General features: G+C 51.9%; 1 protein-coding gene across 1 annotated transcript in view; it reads right to left on the reverse strand.

Moving 5' to 3' along the window:
• The window catches only part of COL22A1 (collagen type XXII alpha 1 chain), a 243,258-nt gene that overhangs the window by 71,407 nt on the left and 144,476 nt on the right, over positions 1–27,375 (reverse strand). The window contains exons 28-38 of the mRNA XM_082433767.1: positions 27,228–27,272; positions 26,717–26,770; positions 23,551–23,592; positions 17,751–17,804; positions 17,417–17,470; positions 16,586–16,639; positions 14,764–14,817; positions 13,107–13,160; positions 10,385–10,489; positions 9,579–9,623; positions 1,873–1,950 (exon numbers count right to left, since the gene is read on the reverse strand). Coding sequence (XP_082289893.1) covers positions 1,873–1,950; positions 9,579–9,623; positions 10,385–10,489; positions 13,107–13,160; positions 14,764–14,817; positions 16,586–16,639; positions 17,417–17,470; positions 17,751–17,804; positions 23,551–23,592; positions 26,717–26,770; positions 27,228–27,272 — 639 coding nt within the window. The remainder of the gene's footprint in view (positions 1–1,872; positions 1,951–9,578; positions 9,624–10,384; positions 10,490–13,106; positions 13,161–14,763; positions 14,818–16,585; positions 16,640–17,416; positions 17,471–17,750; positions 17,805–23,550; positions 23,593–26,716; positions 26,771–27,227; positions 27,273–27,375) is intronic.

A 27,375-nucleotide genomic window follows, 5' to 3' on the forward strand; every position in this document is an offset into this window, starting at 1 on the left:
TGGGTTAAGATAATAATGATAACAATAATATCCACAATGATACATGGGCAGTTTGGATATTAAGAGGCTTAGCAACAGTGTCTGAAAACCGCTGGGTATTGGAGCTTCCTTTAAGTAACAGTAAGACAAGTGCTACAGACTGCATGTTTGTGTCTCCCCAAAATTCATACATAGAAACCTTAACCCCCAATGCGATGGTATTTGGAAATAGGCGTTTGGGGTGATTAGGTCATGAGGGTGAAGCCCTTATGAATGGAATTAGTCTTTCTAAAGAAACCTCAGAAAGCCCCCTGACCCCTTCCACCCACCACATGAGGACATACCAAAAATAGCCATCTATGAACCAGAAAGCAGGCCCTCACCAGACACTGAATCTGCCAGCACCTTGATCTTGGACTTCTTAGCCTCTAGTACTGTGAAAAGTAAATTTCTGTTGTTTTTAAGCCACCCAGTCTAAGGAATTTTTGTTACAGCAGCCCAAACAGACGAAGACAACATGGCTGCCAAAAAACCAGTAAATGGGGGCTTCCCTGGTGGCGCAGTGGTTGAGAATCTGCCTGCCAATGCCGGGGACACGGGTTCGAGCCCTGGTCTGGGAAGATCCCACAGGCCACGGAGCAACTGGGCCCGTGAGCCACAACTACTGAGCCTGCGCGTCTGGAGCTTGTGCTCCGCAACAAAAGAGGCCGCGATAGTGAAGAGGCCCGCGCACCGCAATGAAAAGTGGCCCCCGCTTGCTGCAACTAGAGAAAGCCCTCGCACAGAAACGAAGACCCAACACAGCCAAAAATAAAAATAAATTAATTAATTAATTAAAAAAAAACAAAAAAACCCCAAAAGAACACCAGTAAATGCAATTTTAAGGCGCATGAATAAGGTACTGTGTCTTTAGCAAAGAAGGGACTAAACAGAAGATAAAACCCCAGGATTGAAAACTGGTCTTAAGTTCTGAAAGTCATCATTCAGTAAAAGGGGTGCGGATGGAGGGAGGAGGTGGGCTCTTTGTGGTACAAAGGGAAGAATTAGAAGCAACGGTAGAAGATACAGACAACCATAATCTTATACTCTCTGGAAAGAAATTCCTAAAAAATGTCTATTCTCTACAGAAATAACTGTCCAAGTATCAAATCCACATGTACTAGCTTTGAAAGAAGCGTCTTCTACTTCTGGAGGTCTCCAGGGTGTGCCGGCTGAAGACGCTCACAGCAATCCCCAACTTGGATGGGGCCTGGGGGTCACGGATCCTCATGAGCTCTCACAGCTCTAAGGTTTCACAGCTCTTACAGTTACCACCTCCAGGGAGCCTGCCAGCTCACACCCGGAGACTGATGCGAATGATTCACCAAAACCACCAATCCAAAGACCACTTCCTAGATTTTATTTTGGAGATAAAAACCTTCTTGATTCCACTTACGTTCTCACCTGTATGTTAATTGGAGGAAGAGGGGTAATGAACCCATTTTTCCTGAAATACATGAAAGCATGCTGTTTCTCCCACATCACACCCTTTTCCCAACCGATTCACGTTCACTGGCTATACCTCAGTTTTTGCAAAGTTTGGCCAGTGAGCACTTTTTTTTCCTTTTTATTTTTTAGTGAGTTTTGTTCTCTCACTCCTCTTTGAATGAGACAAGTCTTGGTCTCCCCAGAAAAGCCTTATTCCTATAAGAAATACACCAAGTGTTAGAAACAGTGTCAGTCACGGCGGACAGACCTACAGCCTGGCTGGCCCAGGCGTCCACGAGCCACTACCAGGTTAGCCGGGAAAGGCGTGTCCCTGCTGCAGGGCCTGAGCCGCACAGTCCCCTGGGAGCCAGCAGGGGCCGGCTGCGTGCCAGGGAGCAGGGGTGTGCTGGGTGGATGAGGACTCACAGGAGGGCCAGTGACCCCAACGCCCGGGTCTCCGTGGTTGCCAGGAGGGCCGGGGATCCCAGGTGCACCACGGTCCCCCTGGAAAGAGAAAACACAAGGTCAAGAGGTCAGCTCTGGGCCAGAGAGAGCCAGGGTGCAGGGGAATTATGCTCCTCCCACTGTCCGATCACACTCTCCAGCCAGCACTTGTGCCCCAACCCGGATTCCGAGTGCCCCCCGAAGTTCATCCAAGCTGCCATCATCCCACCCAGTCCAACACACGTGGACCACAGCCACTGACCGTGACCATGCCCCTTTCAGGGCTGACCATGCCCCAACCCTGACCATGGCTCCAGATGTGATTGTAACAATATGACACCCCCCCACCACAACGTGACCACAATTCCAAGTTTTACGGTGCTTTCTCCAGACTTCACCTTGCCCCCATCCTGGACACATGACCATGTACCCACATTTCAGCTTAATCCCCACATCACCAATACATTAATCCATCATTTCACCAATAATTTGCCAACTACCTACATTTTGTGGGTCACTTTTCCAGGGGGTGGGAGCGGGGAGAATGACTGAGATATAACCTTTGCCTTCATGCACGGTGGTTAATATAGTGTATGTTTAAGTTCTGCCTTCAGCACTTAGTCACTGCTTGCTTAAGAGGGCGACACGTTTCCTGAGCTTTAGTCCTTCATTTACGAAGGGCAGGTAATAGCGGGAGCTGCCAGGCCTGCAGATGCCGTGCCTATCAGGAGATCGTGCCTGCAGGGTGCCTGGTACAGCAGTCAGTGCACGTTAGCTGCCGTGGTCGCTGCTGTTCTCAGGTGCCTGTCATTCTGGACGCGGATCGGAAGAGTCGAAGGGGAAGGAAAGAAGAAGAGGGAAGAAGTTCTGCTGGCCACTTTCCGTAGAAGGACGCTAAGACAGTCATGCCTTCTTCTGCATAATTTCAAAATGCTCCACCTCTGAAGACAAGCGCTTATCCTAACTCAGATGGCAGCCAAAGCTGACTTGTACTGACACAGGCTATTTACAGGCTTTAGACATCTCGTTTTGCATGGATGCTCACACACTTCTGTTACATCAATATTAATGAGTCTGATGAGGAAAGCTGCCCCACACACCACAGTAAATGCAACATATGTTGCTTGCAAATTATTACCTTTCTAAATTCCAAAATAAATTCAATCCAAAGCACACAGTGCCCCCAGGATTTTGTGTAAGAGACTGTGCACCTCTGTTAGGTCAGCAGACGGCAGCCAAGCCTGATACTGAAATGGGGGGTGACCCCGTTGAAACCACTTAACATCTCCAGGATGAGTTAACTTGTATGACAAATGGAAACAGCCTTAGGAGGTCATTACGAAGAGCCGATGAGATAATGTGCAGCACATTTATTTCAGGTAGAACCTGGCGTTGCTAGGCAACACTGCTTTATTAAGGTTTATGTTTTTAAGCATTAAAGGAAAATCCTATTAATCATCAGCTTATCCTGTAACCACCATCTCAATTTGAAAACTTTACATTTCGGACCTTTAAGAAAAGTCACGCTTCAAGATGATTTGTTTTTCTTGCAGTATGACTGTTCCTTGGATGAGTATATAAGTTATATACTCGTTCAACTAATGTTGGTTGTTTATTCATTGCAAACCGCAGTCCAGACTCCAAGACCAAAGATGACTCAATCATGAGCCCATTTTCAATACTCTGTGTTAAATTCAGAAGAGAAATCTAAACAGGGCTTGTGAAGTTCTCACAAAAGAGATGAACCACAATCCAAACCTCTCACTAAACTCTGCTAACACTGTCTCTTTCCCTCCTCCCTCCAGGTGGACGGTGGCGACGTGTCCTGAGAGCCGCGGCATCCTCCTGTCCCGCCCTCACTTCTGTAAACGGTCCCCAAGAAATCCTCTTCAGCGCCCCAGACGGTGCATTCTGTTTCTTTAGAATAATATGATATGGCTAATTCTGGGAAGTACAAGGTGCTTGGGACTGCCAGGAGATCTGATTTGTATGCATGGGGAAGGCGGGGAAGGGAGGACGTCAAGAAATAAGGCAAATATGGGAAAAGTGTAATGAACTAAGAATGAATATGATCAGTGCCGTGTCCCTCACCAGCACATTGTAACAGTGAGAGGATGAGGCAGAAGAGGCCAAACTGGCCGTCAGGTGATGACAAGTCCAGTCTTAGGACTGAAACCGAGCTCCCCTAAAATCTAGTTCCCCTGTGAGTTGATGGCTAACCTCTCTATCCAAAACTTTATTCCCGTTCTTGCCCTGCCCCTGTTCCTCTCAGGACTGAAGAGTATCAAAGAAAAGGCGGGACTGAAACTGAACAGGACCCCGTACCTTCCCCGGTACAACCCCCTCCAGGTCGTGTCCTCGTTTCTTTGGCCTTCACCGAGTTCCAAAGAGCAGACTCAAGCAGTTACCAATTAGGCAAGAGAGGGAAAGCAGACACAAAGGAAGAGCAGTTAAGCAAGAAAAGTTATGGTAACCTATACCATAGCTGAGCAATAAAACAGAGTCTCAGGACTCCTAGTTCCTCCTCAAGGGATATATGTAACAATCTGACACGTACCTTCGAGCTGTTCTGCAGAAATGAAGACCCCCACCCACTAGAGGGTGCTGACCACAGGCATGTAGACCCCAGACTGGTTGGAACCAGAAGGGCGATGCCTGAGATTCCCAAACATCACCCTGTCACCTCACCACCAGCCAATCAGAAACATGTCCGCAAGCTGATCACACACCCTATGACCCTCACCTTACCTTTGCTTTTAAACCCTTGTCTGAAAGCCATCAGGGGTTCAGGTCTCACTAGCCGCCCATCCTCTTTGCTTGGCCCGGCAACAAACACTACTTTCCTTCACCGCAACCCGGTGTCTGTAGATAGGCTTTGCCGCGAATCAGGCAAGTGCACCCAAGCTCCGTTCGTAACAGAACAATGTCAATCTGGTCCTGTGACTTTGCATAAATCCCATAACCTCTCTGGCACCTTAAGACCCTCATCAATTAGGAAAAAAAAGAACATTCTACCAAATTCCCATGTATCTTCCGTAGACTCGTTTACAAGGTAAGAAACTATATAACATCGAGTATTATATATATATATAAGTATATTTTATCAGCCGAATCAGAAGACAGAAAATAAACTAAGCACACATAAATGTCAGAAAAATCCATGTTGTTTTGCACCCCAGTTTCTCTTTAAAGTGGTTAATGTAGATCTTCTTCCTATTACTTTGTTTTATCGTGGCTTCCCTCTTCTTCCCAAGGCTCTATGTCATGTGCAGCACAAAACCCTAACCACTGAAAGCTAAATCACACCAACGGTGGAATTTGTATTTTTCCATGCTGTCTGTTCACACCCCTGCTTCTTGCACCAGCTGTTCCCCTCGTGGGGATGTTGTTTGATCCAGGTTCTAAGCTTCCAAACACCCACCAATTAAGACTCAGCCCAATCATTCCATTTCCATAAACCCACCTCTGCCTGCCCTCCTCTCTGCCTTCTGGAAGATATTTGAATATATCTTCATTAATCTTAACACACTGCTCTCCCATTTTGTCTGTCTGACCCTCTGACCTCTGTGTGTCTTAAAGGAAGAAGAAAACTATCCATTCATTCCTTTAACCATTAATCCAACAAATATTTGTAAAGTGCAAAAAATGAGTCAGACCCTATGTTGGGTACAATATCTACACACTTTCGCATCCACAATGCCCAGGCCTGGAATAGCCCTTTAACAGCAAATTCCTGAATGCCCGAATGAATGAATCTCTCATCACTCACATTTTGTCAGGTACTAAATTTTGCTTTTGACCAAAATCAACTTTTTACCCAGGAGGGAACATGATGAAAGACCTCTCCCAGCCCAGCCCAGAATCTGAGTCACTGATTGACCTCTGCTGCAGGGTAGCCAGGCCTGGCCCTGGTATGTTTATGGCCCTTTGTGATGCTAACATTTACCCCAAGCAACTACACATCACAGCTTAATGGACTGAAACTTTGAGAAAGTAGCTTCAAGGAAAGGGCAGAAGACCTTAAAGCTCGGTCAGCAAAAGCAAGAAGGCTCCTGATTGAGAAAAAAGGGGCATGTGAGCTATAATCTGTAATACTGACTGGAGTATCTTTTTTGGCTGCAAAACATTCTGGGCCAGTTCAACAGTGTTCAGGGAAGAAATGTGTGAGGTCATGGAAGGAGAATGACATTTACTGAACATCTATGTGCTGTGAGATCACTTATGCACAGGAGCCCTTTGGGGGTTAACGATGCTTTACTCCTTTATACAGAAAAGGAAGAGAGTCTCTGAAAGAATAAGCCACTTGCCCTTAAGTCATCTATCTTGCAAGTAGCTAAGCTGGGATCCTAACCCAGTTCTGTATGAAGGCAAAGTCTGTTCATTTTGCTAGAAATAAGTCCACCCAAGAGAGGGAAAGGCATCTTTAAGAGTCTTCCTGCAGTTGTTAAGTAATGAGAAAGGGCGGAGGAGGTGCCCAGGAAAACCCTTATACACTACAGCACCCACCCTTAAATCCCCAGGGGTTTTCAGTCAGCACCAGGAACCAGGGACAGCGCCTGGGCAAGGCACAGGGCTGAACACTCCCTGCTCCCTCTCTCTCTCTCTCTGTGTCCCCTTCCTCCCTCCTCGTCTTCCCCATGGGCCCCCCATTCTACAACTAAAGACCTCTCTGAATTCCAACTTACCTTCCCAGCTGTCTAGGGAAACCTTCATTCTAAACTACATTCTAACTTACAAACATATATTATACAATATTAACACTGAAAGGGTCATCTGTTTACGCATCTCACATTTGAATCAGAAGGATGTGTTTGGCCAAAGGGACAGCGCGACTTACCATGGGTCCCATGGAGTTGAAACTGGCTGGTCAACCGGGCCCCAGGGCAAGGCGCCCTGCATTCCTCACGCCCCGGGGTCTCAGCCCTCCTCTCTACTCCTCACTGCTGCCTCTCCCACTTCCACTCGGGCTCTCTCTGCAGCAACCTGCCTACAGGTCCCCCGCCTTCGTGCTGCAACCCTGAAGCAGACTCCACAGGGCAATCTAATGATAAGAGTCACTAACATCTATAGAGCATGTACCTGTGACAAGCAGAGGTAGACAACTATTTTTATTTGCATTATATCATTTTTCCCCAAACTGCCTGGGAGATAGATTTTATCAACCTCAGAAATATCACAGATTTTATCAACCTCATAAATATCACAGATTTTATCAACCTCATAAATACCACAGAGAAAAGGACATTTTAAGCCATTTTCCCCATCTCCCATTTCTGGTGCCCTTTCCGGTGCCCTTGCCTTCCTTCCAAGAGGCAATCAATTTCTTCCAGGTCCTGAAGGTCCTCCTCTAGGGGGGGAATTGAGAGCACAGGAGCGCTGCCAGTCAGACGCTGGGCTCACAGCATCACGGCGGAACCTCAGACACACGCCTCCGGTTGGCTGTTAATTCACGGGGCGTCCAGAGTCTGGTCCTGCTTCCTGCTCCTTTCCGCACACTCCCATTGCTCCAGGCACAAGGAACTGCCTTATATGCCCTCAAATTCAGGCAAAGTTGTTTCCAACTTTTATTTTTCTTCAGAAACTGGGGAGTTGCCAAATATTTGCTCAGATCACTCAAAGAACTCTCTCGTTTTTTCCCCTTTGATCATGAACTACAAACTCACTATTAGGGGAATGCACATTAGCCTACTATGACCTCAATCAGTGCAAGCTTAGTACAATTACAGAGGTCACCTGCCTGAATAGCAGAAAAATCACGAAGCAAGAAAGTTTAACGTAGACACCGCAATTATTCCTGAGGCCTCAAATTCCATGTCCTGGTTATTACTGTAAACAAGCCTCTTACATATAATAAATACAACATACTCTGTGGTTATGTTCCTCAGATCCCAAAGACACAACTATAGAATAAAAGGAAAAAAAAAAAAAGAATGGGTATCTGGGCCTTGAGATAAAACTTCCAGTAAGAGCAGCATATATGGGTTCCCAATGTGTTATATCTTCAATAAGTTGACTGGGATGGATGGGGACGTCATTTAGGAAAGTGCTAGCTGACTCAGAAGGCGGGTCTAGGGATGCTAGGCCATGACACCAAAGGCGCATGAAAAGAATTTTTAAAACTTTGTTTTCATAAACATAGGTAAGTGGATAAAAATATCATAATTATACAGTAATTCTTTAATTTATGTGATTTTGAATATATGTTAAACTAAAGCAAAAAATAAGCATTCTAATGTCTATTGTTGACTATGTCACACACATTCTTTTTGTACATAAATTCTAAACTTTACTGTATTTTATTTAATTTCTTACTTATTAAATTTTATTTAACTATTTACAGAATCACTTAGCCAAAAAACATGGAACGCTTCACGAATTTGTGTGTCATCCTTGCGCAGGGGCCACACTAATCTTCTCTGTATCATCCCAGTTTTAGTATATGTGCTGCCGAAGCGAGCCCTGTCACACGCATTCTTAAGTTTATGCATTTGAGCTGGTCAAATGACTGCTCATTGGCTGCGGGTGCATTTACAGCACACGCTCTACTCTGAACACATTCTATTTCACGCTCCCATGGCCTTCTCCCACGTTAGTACCCTGCAGAGAACTCCCTCCTCATCTCTCCCTTCCAGTGGCTACACGCACTTTAAAGTCAGGAGAAACATCACCTCCTCCAAGAAGCCTTCCACAGTCAAACGAGGCTGGGTCGGGAGCCTCCTCTGAGCTCACTTGTGCCTCAGCCTCCCTCTGTCCCAGCACTTGTGAGTCTGCTTCTCCCCCGGCTCCTGAGCTGTTAGAGGGCTGGGAACACGTGACACCATCCCTGTCACCCCACAGCCCACCTCCAGGTCTGACACACGGCAGAGGCTCAGTGGATATGCAATGGATGAAATAAGAAGTGTATTGTTAATTGATGCATTTGACTCAATGAACGACTGCTTCAGTGTGAAAATAACTCCAGGAAAACTTCCCTAATCACTCAGGAAAGTTCTCTTAAGAACACTCCCTGATGGGCAAAGTCATCTTTTCTGAGCTGTGGCTGCAAGTGCACTGAACAAGAGACGCCTGCTGTTTGCCAAAGTGTCTGCCTTCCCTCCCAGGGCCCAGCTAGAGGACAACCGCCCCTCCCCTGTACTGTCAGGAGTTTGGTGGAAATGAGTGATCACCTCCAGGCCTGGCCCACAGAATCCTTCCACAAGATCCTCTACCGTCTCTTCCCTCATTTGCCACCGCATACGGAGGCTCTGGGAGAAGACACTGAAGTCCCAGAGGAAGGGATGGCGCTGGCCTGGAGGAACGTGGGTCCCTGGACGGCTGTGTGGACAAGGACTCCTCACCCCCCACGGCCCCCAGCACGCTCGCTGTGAGTGAGGAATACACTTTTACTGTGTTCATCATCTGAAATTTGGGGATCGTTTGTGTCCCCAACTAAACTAATAATACAAGACAGATCTGTTGCTCTGCCGGTTGAAAGCATCTTTTGCAACTTGATTTCACTGCAAACATTTACTAAGCAACAATTATGTGGCAACTACGTTAATGTCACAGTTCAGAGTCACAGAGCCTTTAGTTAAGTGGAAAGTGATGAACATGCAAGTAAACTGAGGTGACCAGAGATGCTGACAATTAAATTCTGTTTGGCCCCTAAGTGCAACCCATGGCATCCACAGTTCGCTAGATAAACCTACCTTAGTTCCTGGAGGTCCAGGTGGCCCAGGTGGTCCAGGAAGTCCCTGGGAAAATGAATGGCACAAAGATAACCATGGGACCATGAGTGAGCATTTACCCATCTACCCTGTGCTGTGGGGGGCCACAGGTGGACGGGACTCTCATTGTGACCTGTCTTGTACAAAGGAAAGGTCCCTGCGTCCTCGTGTAGTGCTAAGGGCTGAAAGCCACTGAGATTTCGGGGTTCTTCATTACTGCAGCAAAATTTACTAATACATCTCACTTCATGTCCGTGACACTAACATGTTTGCAAGTCCCCATGCACACAACGCCCTCATGCGTTTCCACATACAGTTTACCTGTCTGGAATACCCTCTCTGTGCTGTTCTGCCTAAAAAATAATTTCTTTCAACTTTCACATTTCGCACAAATGCCACTTCCTGTGCAAGGTTTCCCCAGACTTACACAGACCAAGAAGCCCTTCTCCAGGATGTGCACTCCAGGATTGCCTGAGCTATGGTTATGTTTGCCCGGCTGTCTCATGAGCACCTCAACAGCACAGGCGTGAACCCACCTCCGTGTCCCCAGCGTCCGGCCTGGAGCCTGGTACGCGGCCAGCAGTCCCCGGGGGACTCTGCTGCACTGGCCTGAAGTGGGCAGGAGCAAGGCGCTTCCCCCGCCCAAGACCTCTTCCCCAGCCCACCTGCTTTCACTGGCTATGACTCCGCTGCTGCAAAGCTTGACCAGTGAGCCTTTTCTTTTTTTTTTTCTCTTCTAATTCCAGCCTGATCGTCATGGGCACAGAAACCCTGGACCCGACACTTACCGGTTCTCCATCTTTCCCTCTTGCGGGCGGCCCCGGGAGCCCAGGGGCACCAGGATCGCCCCTGGGGCCACCTGGCCCTGGCCTTCCTTCTTCTCCCACTGCTCCCTGGAAGGAAAAGTGGACAGTGTCCAGGATCAGTGACATGCGGAGAGTAAGCTTTTCAGTGGTGAGCCAACCTGAAGGGGGTTGGTGGGCTTCCTGGTGATGCCCTGCTTCAGAAAGCCCACCCCTTCTGAGGGCATAGAAAGACGGGCTGTATAATGTGTCCCCCAAAATTCATATGCTGAAGCCCTAACCCCAGTACCTCAATTTAGAAATAGAGTCTTTGCAGATGTAGTTAGTTAAGATGCAGTCATACTAGGGTAGCACGGACCCTGATCCAGTACGAACTGGTGTCCTCACGAGAAGGGGACATTTGGACACAGACATGTGGAGAGGGAAGTCAACGTGAAGATGCGGGGAGAAAAGAGCCATCAGTAATCCAAGGAGAGGGGCCTGGAAGAGATCCTTCCCTCACAGCCCCCAGCAGGAGCCAACCCTGCTGACACCTTGATTTAGGACTTCCTGCCATGGTGAGAATGGCGAGACGGTTAAGTTTCTGCTGTTTAAGGCACCCAGTTCGTGATACGCTGTTCCAGCGGCCTTATCAAACTGTACAACGTGGAACATGGGAATAGGTAGGATAGTAGTCTTCTAGTCCAACTTTTCTCCCACTGCAGGAAACCATCACGTGTGCCTCTTCCAGGCAGTCCTCCCATTTCTGTTTGCACTCCTTTGAGAGCAGGGAGCTCACCACCTTCTCAGGCTGTTCATCCCTTTATTGGGCAGTTCCATTACATAGTGTGCCTTTATATTCAGCCAACCCTCTCTGAAATCTTCCAGATGTTTGGCATTCAACCTTGGAGCTCTACAGACGAAATCGAATCCCTCTTCACATGACAGACTTTCAGCGATGTGAACACAGCCCGGGGCTCCAAAGTGGGAAGAGAGAGAGACAGACAGCCAGGATCTAATGAGGGAGCTGCGCTTGGAGTTTGCTCACCCTCTCTGACCACAAAGCCAGGAGCCCCGAAGCAGCCCCGGCTGTGGAACGCTGAGGGGGAACCACATGAGCGGCATGAATTCCCTTTCCCAGGCAAGGCTCTCTCGGGCCTAGGCTGCAATCTGACTGCCTCCGACATTTGATGCAGAGGTGAGGTGACGTACGATGTCCCAAGGAGGGGCAAAGCAAGGGATGGAGAGGACCTGTCTCCAGGCCCAGGGCGGGATCAGCTTCCGCAAGCCTCAGGCCAGCCACTGGACAGTGAGAGAGAGAAAGCACATCCTGCTGTCCGGGATTTTTACCACTTTGCAGAGCACCGGAGGGAAGTCCCCTTCCAAATGCAGCCCTGGGTCTTGGACCTCAGCCCGGGCTTCTGCTCAGACAAGCAGAAGTGTTTGGCTCCCCCTTGAGGCTGAATGAGCCAACAGCTCACAGCTTTTCTCATCTTTGCTCAAATGGTCCTCAGAAACCTCTTCTAACCCCCTTCTAAGCTCCTTCTACGTTGTCAGTGCCCCACTTATGTCCCCGAATAGAGCCTAATCCTTCAGACGTGTTGTAATCAAGGAAAACCCGACGGGCCAGGCTGTTTTCCCTCGCTTAAGGATATTTTCCACAGGTGGGTGGATCATCTTTCTCTGCAATAAATCATTTTCCTCTCTGAAGTACGTATTTTAAAACCGAGCCTTCCCACCAAAGTGTAAAAGTTTGTTACTTATCCTTGTTACATTTTGCCAAAATAGAAAAGATAATACGATCACTCCTTTCAAAGGTCCCAGGCGGAGTGGACGTGAAGGGACTTGCATCAAGTTCAGACACTGGAGGGCCGGGACGGGGCCTCTGCGGAGGTGGCATCGGGAGCCGGGGAGACGCTGAGACACGAGAAGCCTCACGTGTCGGCTCGGCGCAGCGAAGCGCCGTCAGCCCTCCTCGCCGGCTCTGCCGCATCAGTGCTTCGGCTTCTCCTCACCGCCTGCGGTCAGCGTAGGCTCGTCTCCATTTTACAGACGAGAACACGCAGGTGCCAGACGGTGCCTGCAGTCCGGGCTTCTCAGCTCCGGCGCTGCTGACATTCGGGGCGGGTGATCTGTGTTGAGAAGGGGGTGCTGTCCTGCGACAGTTTAGCAGAATCCCTGGTCTCCCCAGTACGGCAGAAGCCAGGAGTACACCTCGGAGATGCTTCCTAAAACGCGAGGTCAGGAAACGTGGCGTGGGATCTCGAACGTCCATGGGACCTCCTTCTCTGCCCCCGGGGTGTTGGCGTTTTGGGGGGACACCGTGTCTCTCTTCTTCCTAATAAACAAAGCTCTTTCTCCTAACTCAGGAAGGTTTAACTGTGCACACAAAGGTGTGGGAGGGCTAAGTTGGTGCGCTGAACTGAGAGAAAATGGACCTAGAGTCAGACCGACCAGCTCTGTGGCTCACCAGCTACGGGATGTAGGAGAGCTGAATTAATCTCTCAGAGCCTCGGTCCCCACCTCTGTCAAATGGGGATCCACCTCCTCTACGGGTCCGCCGTGAGGGTTCAATGAGACAACTTCAGGGCTCCTCCCGCCCCTCTGTTCAGAAGCCTTTCTGACCCTGGGTCCTAAACCAGGTCTGAGCAGAGCGGGTTCCTGCTTCCCTGCTTCTTAAGAAGCTGAGAACAGCTGCTGTGTGCAGAGAGATCACACTGCATCTTACCTTCTCACCGCGCTCCCCATGTTTCCCAGGGGGGCCTCTGGTGCCCGGGGGGCCCTGAAGAAAGAGGGGTTATTGACAAGGTGAAGTTCAAGAGGGCCCGCCGCCCCCAGAGAAGGGCGATCAGCCCCCTTTCAGTTAATGATTACCGCTCTGTCCCCACTCATTCCCCCCCTGACTTAAATTCCTTGCCGCCATCTCCCCCCGCCGCCTGCCTTAGCTGCTCCTCCCCTGGTCTGTCACTCAGCCCTGAACACGAGAGGCATGTGTCTCCTGATGCCCTGCCCGCCTTGGGCTGCAGCTCTCAGAGGGGACCTCGGGGAGGACGAGGGTGACCTAAGAACACAGCCTTGGCATCATTGACCTGCTCCAGCTGTGTCTTCAGAGTCCCCCAGAGGTTGACTTTTTGAGACAAGGCTCAGGCGCAGGTGCTCCACGGAGGCACCAGTAGGGACGTGAGAAAGAGGAGGATAGGCAGGTAGTGACACGTTCGTGTAACAGGAGCTCGGTCCTGCTGGGGGCTCTGGGGGCCAACGCAGGACACACATTCGGAGTGACTCCACCAGGAGTGGAGAAGCTGGGCCATTTATACACCCATCAGCCAGGGACGCTTCTGCTGGTGGTGGTGCTGCTGGCCATGTGTCATGTGGCTGCACAGCGAGGTCTCTAAAAGCCACAGAAAACCCTCAGGCAAAGGAATGCAAGGTTGGCTCCTGGAAGTCTGTGGCTGGCACTGCAGTGGAGAGGGTGACATGATACAGGCAAGGGTCCAGCGGTATCCATGGCAACCACTGACCACATGACTCAGTCTCCCTGTGCCTCAGTCTCCTCCTGCATAAAATGGGGGCAATACTACTATCCACCTCCCAGGGTCCCGAGGAGTCAATGAGCGAACTCGTGTAAAGCACTTACAACAGTGCCTGGCACACATATATGCCCGCATTTGTCCTCTGAACCGCTATGATTATTAACAGAAAGGTTGGTGACTGAATGGGACTGGCCTCAAGCTATAACAGTAACAGTTAGTCAAGTAACTGTAACAGTTCTCTGTTACCCTTGACTAGATGCCATTGGGTGTTTCACTGCACACATTGCAGCTGAAAGCAACGTTCAGCTGGACCTTAAAGCTGGGGTCCTTAAAGCAGACCCATGGGGCCCCCACGGGGGAGGCTGTCTCCCTAAGTCAAGTGCAGCAGGAGGTTAAGGGTGAACCTGCACAGCCCGCGCTCTCCATCTTGAAGATGAAAAAGCGGAGGCCTCCAGGAGCCCCTCACAGAGGCCTGACAGCCGGTTAGTGGCAAAGCTGTGGCCAGACCCCGGGCAGCCCAAAAGTCAGGGCCTCCTCCACTTCTGTAGGTTCATTTTGTTTCTTCTAAGGCAAACTCTGAGGCTGACTCCAACATCAGTGATGCTCACGGCTTTCTGCAGTTACAACAGCGTCATTCACACCCCGGAGACCTCACGAGTTACCGAGAACCTCAGGTTGGTAACTTTCTAGGTGACTTTGTCAGGACATCAAGTTCTTCCATCTGTGAATGGGAGTAAGGATGCCTACGCCCGAGTTTCGTCGAGGGTAAGTGAGTTAACTCGGGAGGTGGGCACTGTGGAGCCACAACCAGTGTTGGTGTCCCTGCCCTCTCCCCCCACCCCAATTACTCACCGCACTTCCTGGGGGGCCACGGGAACCAGGGGGACCTACAGGTCCAGGAGTGCCCTATTCAGAGATGGAAGAAGGTTAGAAAGGCCCAAGGTATTGATTATAAGCAGCTCTCCCAGTTTCCCTCCAAACCTGCCTTCTACTCAATTCTCCCTGATTTGCTGGAAATGTTTGTAACCTGAAACTCCCTGCACAGATAAGATGAACCTCCCGTCCGGGTGCACCCCAACTCGCCAAGCCTCCAATGAGTGGGACTGCGGCACAGAGGTGGGAGACAGGAGGACAGAAGCAGCCTAGGACCTTCCTTGAGACCACGGCACGGAGGCGGCAGAGGTGGAGTGTGCTGGGCGGGGCGGGGCGGGCAGAAAGGAAGGCCAGGTCCAAACATGCACGTGTCTCGGGTGGGGTTTGGCCTCTATCCTCAGAGCCTGGGGGAAAGGGAACCCCGAAAATGGGACAAACTCTTCAGACCTGCGTTGCCGAGAAACATGCTCTGGTGTAACGCAGGCCGACCGTAAGGGCGTGAGCAAGCCTCGGGGACCAGACAGAGGACACGTGAGGCAGCCGTGGGTTGGACAGGAAGAGGCATCCCTGGAGAAGGTGCCAGGAGGGACGACCTGGGCTTGGCGACCGGCCGCTGGTGGAGGGCCGAGGGGGAGTTCGCGGTGCGGACGGTGGCAGAAGCCTGAGCGGGCCTCGGCCACGCTGCTCTCGGTCTGGCTCCCTCTGAAGGGGCCGGTGCTGTTCACGGAACAGGGGCACCGAGGGGGGAAGCCTGCGTGTGTGTGTGCGTGCGTGTGTGTGCCGGTGTTGGATCTGACTGGCCAATCAGGCATGTTTCCCGGAGGAAGTGGATTTGAACACCGAAGGCTGGACGAGTGCATGGCGGGAGAGGTGGGTGAGGACACTCCAGCCGGGGCACCACCCGGGAGACGGGGACCCGGGGACTCCCAGTACTGGAGCCTCCCCACGCTCCTTCTGCCGCCCGCGCCCCGACACTCGGCCTCCCTCCCCCCAGGCTGCGCTCGGGCCGGGTCTCCCTCCAGGAGCAAGGAGGACTGACCGCGAGCCCCGTCTCTGCGACATCCACGCCGCCAGTACGGGGCCGACCCCGTTCCCGCTAAGTCACACGCGCGGCGGGCTGGGCGAGCAGACTACAGCCGGGCACGTGGGGCCTGCGGTCCTGCCTGCCTGGCACTGCTGCTGCTCTGAGGCCACCGCCTCTCCTGGGAGTCCCCGCGGGACTCAGCCTCGTCCTGCGTCCCGCCAGCTCCCCGGAGAAGCCTGGGCTCGGGGCTCCGCTCCGGTAGACACAACGCTGGTCAGAGCTCAGGGCCACGAGTGCCGACCCACGGAGATTCTGGGCCTGAGGGAGGCGAGTCAGGAGCAGCGAGCGCGTGAGGGTACACGTGTGCTTGTCTTCCTGGAGCTGCTGGAGCTGCATTTACACGTGTGCACGGCCTTATATGGGTGTGCATACGTGTGTGCGCATCGCGGTGCGTGTGCATCTCGCTTTCCAAACGTGTGGATGTGGATGTGCACGTGGGTGTGCTTCTCAGAGTGACAAACTCGTCTGCGTGTGTCCATGTGTGCGCCACCCATGTGTGTGCAGAAGGAGAGTCCTGTCGGGGCTGGCACGTGGACGAAGCCCTGGGATGCTGGGGACGTGGCAGAGGCCGGCACGTCTCCAGTCCTGGCTGCTCAAGCGGCTCCAGCCCCGGCCAGCCCCGCAGCGTGGACGGCGCTTTCCCGGCCCCCTCCCCACACTCTGCCGAGAGCTGGGAGCCCGCCCAGACCCCCTCCTATGGGGCCCGGGAGGACTCACAGGGCTCCCAGCTGCTCCGGGCGGCCCCTGCGCGCCTTCCTGCCCCTTGGCACCCTGCATGGGAAACAAAACGGGGAGGTGAGAAGCCACAGGCAACGCCGTCCTCGGCCCCATGCGGGGATGTCAGGGCACCTTTGTCCTCAGAATTAGGTGATCTGAACTGAAGGACCGGGAGCGGGTCTAAAGGTGCAGAGATCGCAGCTCCTGGCCTCCGCCATCGTACCCCGTCCTCACCACCCCGGGACAGCAGCACCCACCCTTTATCTTGACGCGAACAACGTTCAGAGGGACAGGCCAGCCCAGGGCACACAGCCAGCCGCGGCCCGTGGCATCTGAGCCCAGACAGGCCGCTCCCACGGAACTCTCAGAGAACACAGACAACTGCCCAACAGAGAGCCAGTTAAGAAGCCGAAACTGAGGGAAATGCGATCAAAATGCTACAACACAACAGGTGTCATGTAAACTGGAGCCGCCAATCGGGGCTGGGAGGGAGGAGGGGACCTCCGCAGCTGAAAAGCCTCGGGGACCCCTGGTCCCGAGCAGGGCTGCCGGCTGCACAGAGTCGGGGAGGGAGAGCGTGGCGGGAGCCCAGCTCACTGACACCGACACTTCAGCCACAGAGCAGCGACATCCTGGGCCCCAGAGGCGGGGCCCACCCCCGGAGGCTGCATTTTGGGGCGCTTTGTGAGGTCCTCTCTGCCCCAGGGCACTGTGGCAGTGCCCCCTGGTGGACACTGCCGGAATGCCAGGTGAGAGGGGCCAGCGAGGGACGGAGGCGCTGGCGGGGCTTTCGGGTCTAGGAGCCAACAGGTGGACAGACAGCTTTCTTACCGGTGGTCCGATGGGTCCCCGAGGCCCCAGTTCTCCAGGATGACCCTGTGATCCCTGAAATGAAACAACCTATCAAGGGACTAGGTCACACCCCTGCTCCGGGCAGATGGGGGAGGTGTGGGCATGTGCAATGGGCATAATTTGAGATCCACGGAGGGGGTGTCCTTGGACCCCTAAGGGAGGAGGAAGGGGCCACATTCAGTTCAGGGGGCTCCTGTGCGCAGTCCAGAGCTGCAGCCGCTCAGCCCTCAGACGTCCCGTCTAACCAGCCGCCCAGAGTGAGGGGCGAGGGGCGAGGGGCAAGGGCGCAGGGCGCAGAGCCCAGGGCACTCACCGCTTCCCCAGGCGCGCCGGGATTGCCCTTCTCTCCTTTGGGCCCTTGTCCTCCCTGTCGGTGGAGAAGCAGAGTACAGCAGACACGCTCAGCCCACCCTCAGGTCAGACCGCACTGACCTGCCTGTCCTGCACACGCCCCTTTCGTTGGAGGAGAAGTCAGCACAGCCAGCAACTGCCCTTTGCAGGTGCCACGCTGCTTTCTACTCACGCGTGGGCAGATTTTGGAGACCGTGCCCCCGAGGCTCCTGCCTGCCCTCCCCCAGGCTCATCACTGATCCCCGAGTTAGTGTCTGCACGGCCCTGGGCTGGGGGCGCCACTCCCTCTGCATCAGCTGTTGAGTGGAATCGGCACAGTACACCTCGGAGAGCCTGGATTAAATGAGGTTGCTCTTGCAACGAGGTTTTCAACAGATGCAAGCTCATTCCTTCCAGAATCTCCATTTCCCACCAGCTCAGAAAAATGCACTCTGGCTCCAGTCACTGGACAACAGTACCCTTATTTCTAGCATGGTTTCCTCCTAGAAAATTTCCCGTGGGGGGCTGGGGGATTTGCAAAATTCTTTTGTCTGGTCCACAGGTCACTGGAGATACAATCTGCAAAGATGAAAGGGCTTACGGGATGGATTCGGGTGACGCACAGGGAAGGAGTCTGCACACGCTTTCTGCCAGCTGGGGGAAGGAACAGTGGGTGGCAGGAAGCGGGCTCAGGAACCGGGAGTGGTCAGGCCAGGACAGAGAGACCCTGGGGACTCACAGGCAAGATGCTCAAGGCATTTCTACCCCGGGCCTGAGAGCCAGGAGGCAGAGTCTTCACTGCAGGGGTGCACACCAGGTGCCCATCAATAGCTGCTGAATGCTGAATGTAGGAGCGTCGTTTTCCCCCAAATGCCCCCTTGGTGATGTCAGCCAAACCAAATCCCCTCTCTGGGCTCAGCAAACGCAGGGCACTGGCTGGGCGTCTGGGAATCCTTTGCAGGCTGAGGGGGTGGAGTCAGGCTGCCTTCCGGAGGCGGCTGCTTCTAAACCAGTTACAAAGCCTCACTTAAGTTCTTAACGGCAATGTCTCCAAGCCTGAGGCTGCCTGGCCCTCCCTCCTCCAGCTAAGGAATGGGTTCCCTTCTCCTCTCTGACATCTCCAGACCTGCTCACCATCTAACAGCCCCTGCTCTGTTCTCCACAAACTGCCATCACCACGTTACCTCGAGGCCTCCCCAGCTGGGGTCCCTGACATCCCCAGAAGGTTTCTCAATCCTGGAGCAGAAGGAAGAGGGGCTTTCCTTCCAGCCCTCCTCCCCCTCTTTATTCCCCTTCTTAATCACGCTGCAAACTCTGCCGCCCCTCCGAATTTCGCGGCCCCTCCCCATGTGCACACAGCTGAGAGCAAGGAGAAATCAAACAGAAGAACATCTTTCAAAACCATCAATACAACACGGTTACCATGGCAATGAGGCAGCCCCAGAGGGATTCATGCAACAATACACAATGAATCTTTTTTTTTTTTTTTTCATGGACACAGATTCCTTGCTTTGCATCTGAAAGTGACTTCCTGGTTTCTGCACAGCTCAGACCCTGCAGGAAGGTGGCACCACTGGGATTCAAAGAGGAGGCTGGGCAGACCTCTGGCTCTCTCTCAGTCCCTTCCCATGGGAGCACCTTGGAAATCATCTTTTATGGAGCAGTTCCTTTAAGCAGAGGCTGGATGTGCAGTTCTGCCTCAAGATTTGGGGACTCAGGGTGGGCGTGAGGGAGGGAGACCCAGAGGTATCGGGTAGGTGGATGTGGTCCTGGAAGAGGAAGACGGTGGGGCTCGGCCAGGGCCTCATGGCTGACCACCAAGTCTCAATTGCTAAGTCCAGGAAGGCCCTTTGCAAGGTGCTTCACTCCTCTGAGCCACCGGCCATCCCTGGGCACAGGGATGGTCACAGCGATGCCTGCATTGCACCTGCCGCGTTTGAGGCTCGAGCCCTTCCTTTGAGAGAGGAGAGGACCCAGGCGGAGGCCCAGCCTGCTCTTCCCCCGCGTCTCCCAGCACTTCTGCAGCCCGCACTGCCCTGTGACAGCCCTCCCGCCCTCGCTTCCTCCCCGTTCCTCCTCCAAAGCAGCTCAAAATCCTCCTCCTCCTTCCGCAATGATTCCGGCGCCGACTCAGCCTCTCTCTCTCTCCTCTGTTCTTTTCCATCAGATACAGGGTCCTTTTGAGCTTCTTAAGTCACAGCTACTTCAGAGCGGAAACAGGGAGGTGGGTCCTCCACACAAACCCCTCCGCCGCCGCGCGCGGTGCAGCGGCTCAAGTCCTAACAGCGGGAGAACCACGTCCCTGAGAGCAAAGCAACCAGAGGAGGCCGTTTGCTGACCTCAGGGCAGGAAGAGACCCTGAACACGCTTATTTCCACGGGGGCTGCTCGTGGAAAGAGGAGGGAAAGGTTCCTGGAGGCTGCGGCCACGGCGAGCATCCTTTTCGGTCAAGTGTTTCCATCTTCACAAGAAGCCACAAGCTGTCCCTCCCCCAGCCACACCTCCACGCAGGCCGGGTCCCCTCTGCCCTCCGAACTGCCCCCTCTCAACCTGTCCCTTCGAGGCCCTCCAGGCCCGGGGCCCCTCACTGCGGACACCCACTGAACTGCCTGCTCTGCCCTTTGGTCTTCTGCCAGCCCACATGACTCTGTCCTGCTCAGAACCACCGGCCACTCCCTGTGTAGTGAGGAGGTAACTTTACCCAAAGAGGGGGCTGGCCTTCGCCCTTGGCTACTGGCAGGCAGCCTCCAGGCCCCTGGAACCTCCTGTCCGACCCTGGAGCTGGTTCCTCGCAGGGTCTGTCCCCACTGGCTGCCAGGACAAGGTCGGGAAGCCCAGATGCCTGGCAGCAACCGGGACGCAGGGGCTGAGAGTTAGGACACAGCCCGGGCCCAGCTCCCAGAGCCCCCGGGACATCGCGAGCCAGGCTGGGGGACACCGTGCAGCACCGAGGGGTCGCTGCCACTTACTGGCATCCCTGGGTGCGGTGTGAACAGGGACGTCTGACAAGGAAACCACAGAAATGACAAGGACGTGCATCGACGTTAACAACCTGCCTCTGACAGATTCACCGAGCAAGAGAATACAGCCCCGAGGGCTCCTTTAACCATGACGATGACTAGTTTTGACAGTTAGGATCCCACGCTCCTTTCAAGTCCCCGAGCGGGTATTAAGTCCGGAAAGCACAGTGGTTAGCTGTGGGCGCGCTGGAGTCCCGCAGCCTGAGCTCAAAGCCTGTCACCTCCACCTTAAACTGTGTGACCTCGGACACCCGCCAGCCTCTCTGCTCTCATCGGTGAAATGGGCTGACACGTTCTCCTCTCAGGGTACGGCGGGGCCGAAACGGAAGAATCCATGCGAGTAATCAGAGCCGTGCCTGGACCGCTGGGTCCCTCCGGCAGACTCCGCTCCTCACCACCAGCGGCTACTGGCAGTGACGCAGGCGACAAGGAAGCCAGGCTGCGGGACGCGGCTCTGGGCCCAGGGAGCCCAGCTGATGCAAACTCTCTGTCCCAGAAGCTGAGGACCCCACGGACTGGCCCCCGCATGGCCGTCCCTCTGCGTTGCATGAATACTTCCCAGGCGGCCTGCTTTCTCCCATCTCAAAGCCGCCGCACCCGCTGCTGCCCCGGCCTGGAAGGCGCTTCCCTCCTCCTTTACCTGACTGACCAAGCCCACCCTTCAGAGCTCGTGTTTGAACGTCCTGTCTTCAAAGATCTCCCTCCCCCTCCACCACTCAAATATAAATGAGGCCCCCTTGCTATGCACCCTGCTCTTTGCCTTGACAGCATTTACTACGATCTGCAGGATCTGTGTGTCTGGGCCACCATGTGACTAGAGTTTATCTCCCTGACGAGGCAGTTTACGCTCCACAGCAGCCAAACTCTGCCAACGTCTGGCTCACAGCAGGTGCTCAAATATAAGTGAGTGGACAAAAGGACATCGTGGACGCTAGTCCAAAAATGCAATGAATTCAACAAGGAAGGAAAAAAAGGAGATTTCCTACACCGTGCCCTCCATGTCTCCAAATCCCAGTCTCGTCCCCCAAAAAAACCACTGTTTTTCAGTTTAGCATATTTTAGACCCATTTGTATCTATTTCCAATTGCAATTATGAACGTATAGGAATGCATAACTTTGCATGAGAGTTATACAAATAAGAACAGCAAGCATTGTTATTTATGGTTGTTGATATGTATTAACTCATATATTCCTCACAGTAAAAGAAGCAGTTTTATCTGTTTTTGCCCTGCTTTTATACGTAAGAAGATTGAAGGACAGAGAAAGAAACATCTTAATGAAGTTCACACAGCCAGTGAATGCCGGACATCACGTAGGTGGGCTGCGGAGTCCGTGTTAGCCTTCACACACGCTGTAATTCATAAATTAGTTTTTCTACCTAACTTTTCTTGAATATGGGCATCTTTTTAAAGCCATATGCGTAGTGCATGTGTGTGTGTTTAATTTTTATGAAGTAGGATTCCATGATACACATATTCCGTGGTTTAGTTAATTCTCTGCTTCTGGTCATGTAGGTTGCCTGTAATTTTTCATTATAAGCAACACCACAATGTAAATCCTTGTACGTGATTTTTTAAATACACACAATGCAAATAATTCTTCAGGCTAGATGCCTAGGAATGGAATCTCTAATCTAATGGTTAGACGGACACTTTATGATATGTTAATACCAAGTAACCTCTCAAATAAGTGTTACCGATATGCCTCCCACCAAAAGGCAGTGCTCATTCCCTGCAAACCTGCCTACATTAAATATTACCAGTGTTAAACAACAATTTTACACGGCCAGTTCTGACTCTAAATTTGATTCTGAAATACTTGCTGCGTCTCATTTTGAGGGGCATGTGTGTGTGTGGGGAGAAAACGGTGGTAGCATCATGATGTAACATACAGAAGACCACGGAGGACGCATCTTTGTCACACTGCAAATGGGATTTCTGGGAGTTCAGGCTCTCTCATCTCCTGCCCTCCATATGAGGCAGTCCCCTGCTGTAGCTACTAACTGGCCAATCCCTACGCGCCCTGCCATGGCCAGCATCTGGAGCCATGTTCACCTCCCCCGAAAGCATCCGATCAAAGCACAGAATATCAAGGCTGGGAAGAAACATTCACATGAAAAAAAAAATGCAAACTATATTTGCATATTTATATAGCCTTCTTTTTTTTTATTTAGTATTTATTATGTACCAGAAACTGTGCAATGTACCTTGTATTATTTCAGTTAATTTTCACTACAAACGTACAAGATAGCTAGGTATAACATTTTTTCTTAACAGCTGAGAAGATCAAGTCTTTTTGACATTAAATAACGTGTCTAAGACTGCAGTGCTGGTGAATGGCACAGCCAGCATTCAAACCCACTTTTTTTCTGGCTCCAAAGCCCACGCTGTTACTCACTACTCATCCCGAACTCACAACGCCCACCCTCAGACATGCGAAGGGTGGAGGCATGAGTCACGGCTGTATATCTGTGCTGTAGTCTTACCCTGGACACACTGCTTCTTGTCTCTGGACCTCTGTTTCCCCACAGGCAAGAGGTGGGCACGGATGCTCAGTGTCTAGCCGGTGTTCTAATAAACAGTGACTGTGCTTGCTGAGTAAAATAAATCAATAAGCACAAGGTGGTTCCTAGTGAAGCTTATGCATTTTTGGATTACAGGACCTAGGGATAGGTCTGGTTATTGACAAACTCCCTTAAAAAGATATTTATAACTAAGTGGTATGTGTGCAGAAGGAGAAAGGGTTAGAAGCAGAGTAACTTACAGTTCCAGGTAATCCCGGGGGGCCTGCTGGACCCGTTTCACCCTAGGTGAAGAAACGGAAAATAAATTACCATTAGCCCGCTGCCAACTCTGCCTATCCTGGGATACCTTTCCCAAGACAACAGAATCACCCACCCCACATCTACCTCGATAGATAGATAGATGCCAAATTATAAAATACTTCAGACATATCAGAACTTTATTTTGAGGAGTATCTATGCTGGTATGTGTAGCTGTAGATCGTTTATATCACTATATACTATTCCATGGTGCACATGGAAGTAAAGTGATCCATGATCCGTCTTTTTTTTAAAGTATAAAATACTTCTTTTTTATTTAAACCTTTAACAGATAACCGATTGTTTAAAGCAAAAACAATAACAATGTACTATAGGTGTTAAAACACAGGTAGAAGTAAAATGTATGACAACAATGGCACAAAAGCTAAAAGGGAGAAATGAAGATATACTGTTATATGGTTCATATATTTATATATGAAGTGGTATAATAGCACTTAAAGATTTAATTGTGGTAAGTTTAAGATGTCTACTATAAACTTTAAAGCAATCACTAAAATAAAACAAAGGAGAGACAGAACCAATAAACCAGTGAAGGTAATAGAATGGACACGATCCATCTTCCTGTTGACGACATTTACGTGATCTCCCACCTGCTGCAGCCATAACCGTGCTGCAGCAAACCTCTCCACACTGTGCGCTGGAGCCCAAGGGCTTGAGCGCCCTTAGAAACTCCCCTGGGCCCTGCCCCACCCTCTTCGAAGGGGACAGGCTCTTTTCAGGGGCCTGACGGGTGACTATAACATTCCTGTAAACAGCACAGGCTTGGGAGTTGGATCACCTGAGCTTGAAACCTAACTCTACCATTTCATGTATGTTATTTTACTTCTGTCGGCTCGTCTTCCTCTGTGCAAAATAATGACAATAGTACATCCAGCTCACAGTATCATCTGGGGGCTGACTGAGATCGTCAGCGAGCGCCCACTGAGGAGGAAATTGTTATTACACTTGCCCCGAGGAAAAGAGGTCACTGGCTACTCCACCAGGAGGTGTGGTCCCCAAAGCCCATCATTCCACGTGAGCCACGATGGTGTCAGGACATGGATGTCGAGGCCCAGGTGTGTTCCGAGCAGCCCAGGGTCAGGCCTGTGGCAGGCCTGGGTCCACTCACGGTTATTAGCGGACAAATGAATGAATAAAGTTGGCTTAGAGAGAGGCAAGGCTGCTCTTAATAACAACAATAATATGATAATAAAACGTAGTTATACTGTCTTCTATGATTATTTCTATGGTTATATAGGATTTAACTGCAGGTACGACTTACTTTTCTACAGGCATTAACGCCTCTAATCTCCGCCCAAATGCCTGTGACAGAGATGCTTCCGTATTCCCATTCCACGGAAGCAACCACACTCGTTCACCTGCCCAAAGTCACGCAGCCAGCAGACGGCTCAGGCTGGTTTTAAACTCAGAATCCAAGCCCTGAACTACTCACTGTGCAGCATTTCCCTGACTAAAGTTCCAGAAGCTTCAGAGAGAAAAACCCTTTCTCAGCGCTATTTGCATTATCCGAGTTTACCCGATTCTCTTCTTGACACTGTCGACCTCGTGCTCCAAAACCAATCTCATCCAAACCAATTTACCCTCCATTAAAAAGTCCAAATGACCAAAGCTGAGCGTGTCCCAGTGGAACGTATGAATAGACATAAACAAGAAGAGGGTTGGAGGGCGTCTCTAACCCCGAGAGCCTCAAGGCCACCTTTCTGGAAAAGCCTCCCCCACCCCCAGGGTTGCAGGGTGAAGGAAGGGCCAGTGGACCAGTGGGGTAGAGCCCAGGCAGCTCTCTGACTTAGAGGAAGATGCTTGGCTGGAGAAGGGTCTTTGAGTTCTGTAGTTGATGTGACCGGCCTGGGTTCCCACCCCAGCTGAGCCCTAGCTGACACAGAGGAATTATCACCCTACTTTCCGAGATGCCCTGGGGTCAAAACTCTCACAGTGGCTGGTGGGGAGAAAGTGGACCAGAGAACTGAGGCAGGGATGCTCAAGGCACAGTCAGAAGGGGGCAATGTTGCCTGAATGTCTTATTTTAGATTTTTTTTTGACCAGAATTGTCTATTATTACATATTTCTCTAGGGGAAAAGAAAAGCAGGCCAGATTGTTCGGAAGCTTGAACGTGATTCTGCTGTGGCTCTGACAATTCTGCCAAATCAATAAAACGGGCTTAATAGTCTCGCTGAGTCCTCCGCATCCTGGAAATGAGTTTCTCAAATAAAAACTGCACTTCTGAAAAATCCAGGAGAGCAGCAGGCCTGAATGGCTTACCCACCAAAGCTCTTTCCATTCCAGGATCTCTATTTATAGATCGCAGGTCTGTCCAGAACAAAGCCCTCAGCCTTCAGCCCGAGAGAGGGGGATGGGAGTTGAGAAAGGTCGATAGCAGGACCTTGGAGGGGAAGAGCGTGCAAACTTGGGAGAACAAGGTGACAGCACCGTGCCGGAGAGGGGCACCAGGGCCCCCTGGGGGGGTCGTGGCCACTCCTCAGGTTCCCCTCGGGCCAGGCTGGTGTGAGGTGTGGACCTGGTCAGAGCCAGGACGCAGGGCCCAGACTGAGGTCAGGTCTTGACTCCACCGCCCTCCATTCACGCAGCCCTGGGAAAGCGGCTTGGCCTTTCTGTGCCTCAGTTTCCTCCTTTATAAACTGGGGGTGTTGCTGATAACATGACCCCTCTCCGGTTGTCACGAGTGTCACCTAAGTCACTACACGTGCAGTGCTTCCCACGATCCTGGTGCACAGCGGGCCCCGACCCCCGCGGGTCCTGAAGGCTGACTGTATTCATTACTCTCCACCATTTCACAGAACAGACTCGAGCATCCACCGATTTCGGTATCCGTGAGGGCTCCTGGTACCACCTGCCCGCGGATTCGGCTTGTGTCAGCATCACACAAGGGAGGCGGCAAGGGAGGCACAAGGAGGTCGGATAAGATGCTCAGAACCACACACCGGGTAGAACCAGGACTGAAGCCAGGCCACCACTCTGACTCCAAGGAGTTGCCCTCTCCACTGAACTGCAGGCGACGCACATCAACGACAGAGGGAGGTTCTGCGACTCAGGGACCGGATGACCAGGACAACAGCAGAAGCTCCTACCTGTGCACCTCGGTCACCTTTCGGTCCCGGGAGTCCCAGTTCCCCTTTCTCTCCCTACAGAGAAAGATAAAATTAGGAAACATTAGCACTCACCTGAGGGTAATGGCCACCTCTTCCAGGTGAGAGCAAGGGGACCTTGGGAAAAGTATTGTTTCTTTCTTTCCAACCTGCCCTGCCATGGTGAAGACCAAGTTCAAGGGACAGCCTGTCAGTTGCGTGTGAAGCACCGAATTCTGCACCTGACAGATAACAGCCCCAACCGTTCCCATAAATTTCATCTGAAGCTGCTCCACCCTTTTCAGAGAGATCCCGCAGCCACTGTCCCTTTGTTCCAGCCCACGGACTAGAGCGGCCCGATCCCCTTCCTTTTCTCTTCCATAAACACTGAGGAAATACGCTCTAATCCCAGCCTGAATCACCACCCATCCCCCAAGGGTCGAAGACTGCAAAGGGGGCTTCCCTCCTCGGGCACAGGCACGTGGCCCTGTGGGAAGACACTGCCGCCACTCACCTGTTCTCCTTTCTCTCCCCTCACGCCTGGGAGCCCTGCCTCTCCCTGTGGAAAGAACACAGCGTCCCTGTTCAGCGGGGTCTCAGCAAGGGGGCTCTCCCGTGGTCCAGGGTGAGGGAATTGTGCTCTCTACTGCCTGCCGTCCGGC

This window comes from Balaenoptera physalus (assembly GCF_965194825.1).
Source record: "Balaenoptera physalus genome assembly, chromosome: 17".
Taxonomy (NCBI): Eukaryota; Metazoa; Chordata; class Mammalia; order Artiodactyla; family Balaenopteridae; genus Balaenoptera; species Balaenoptera physalus.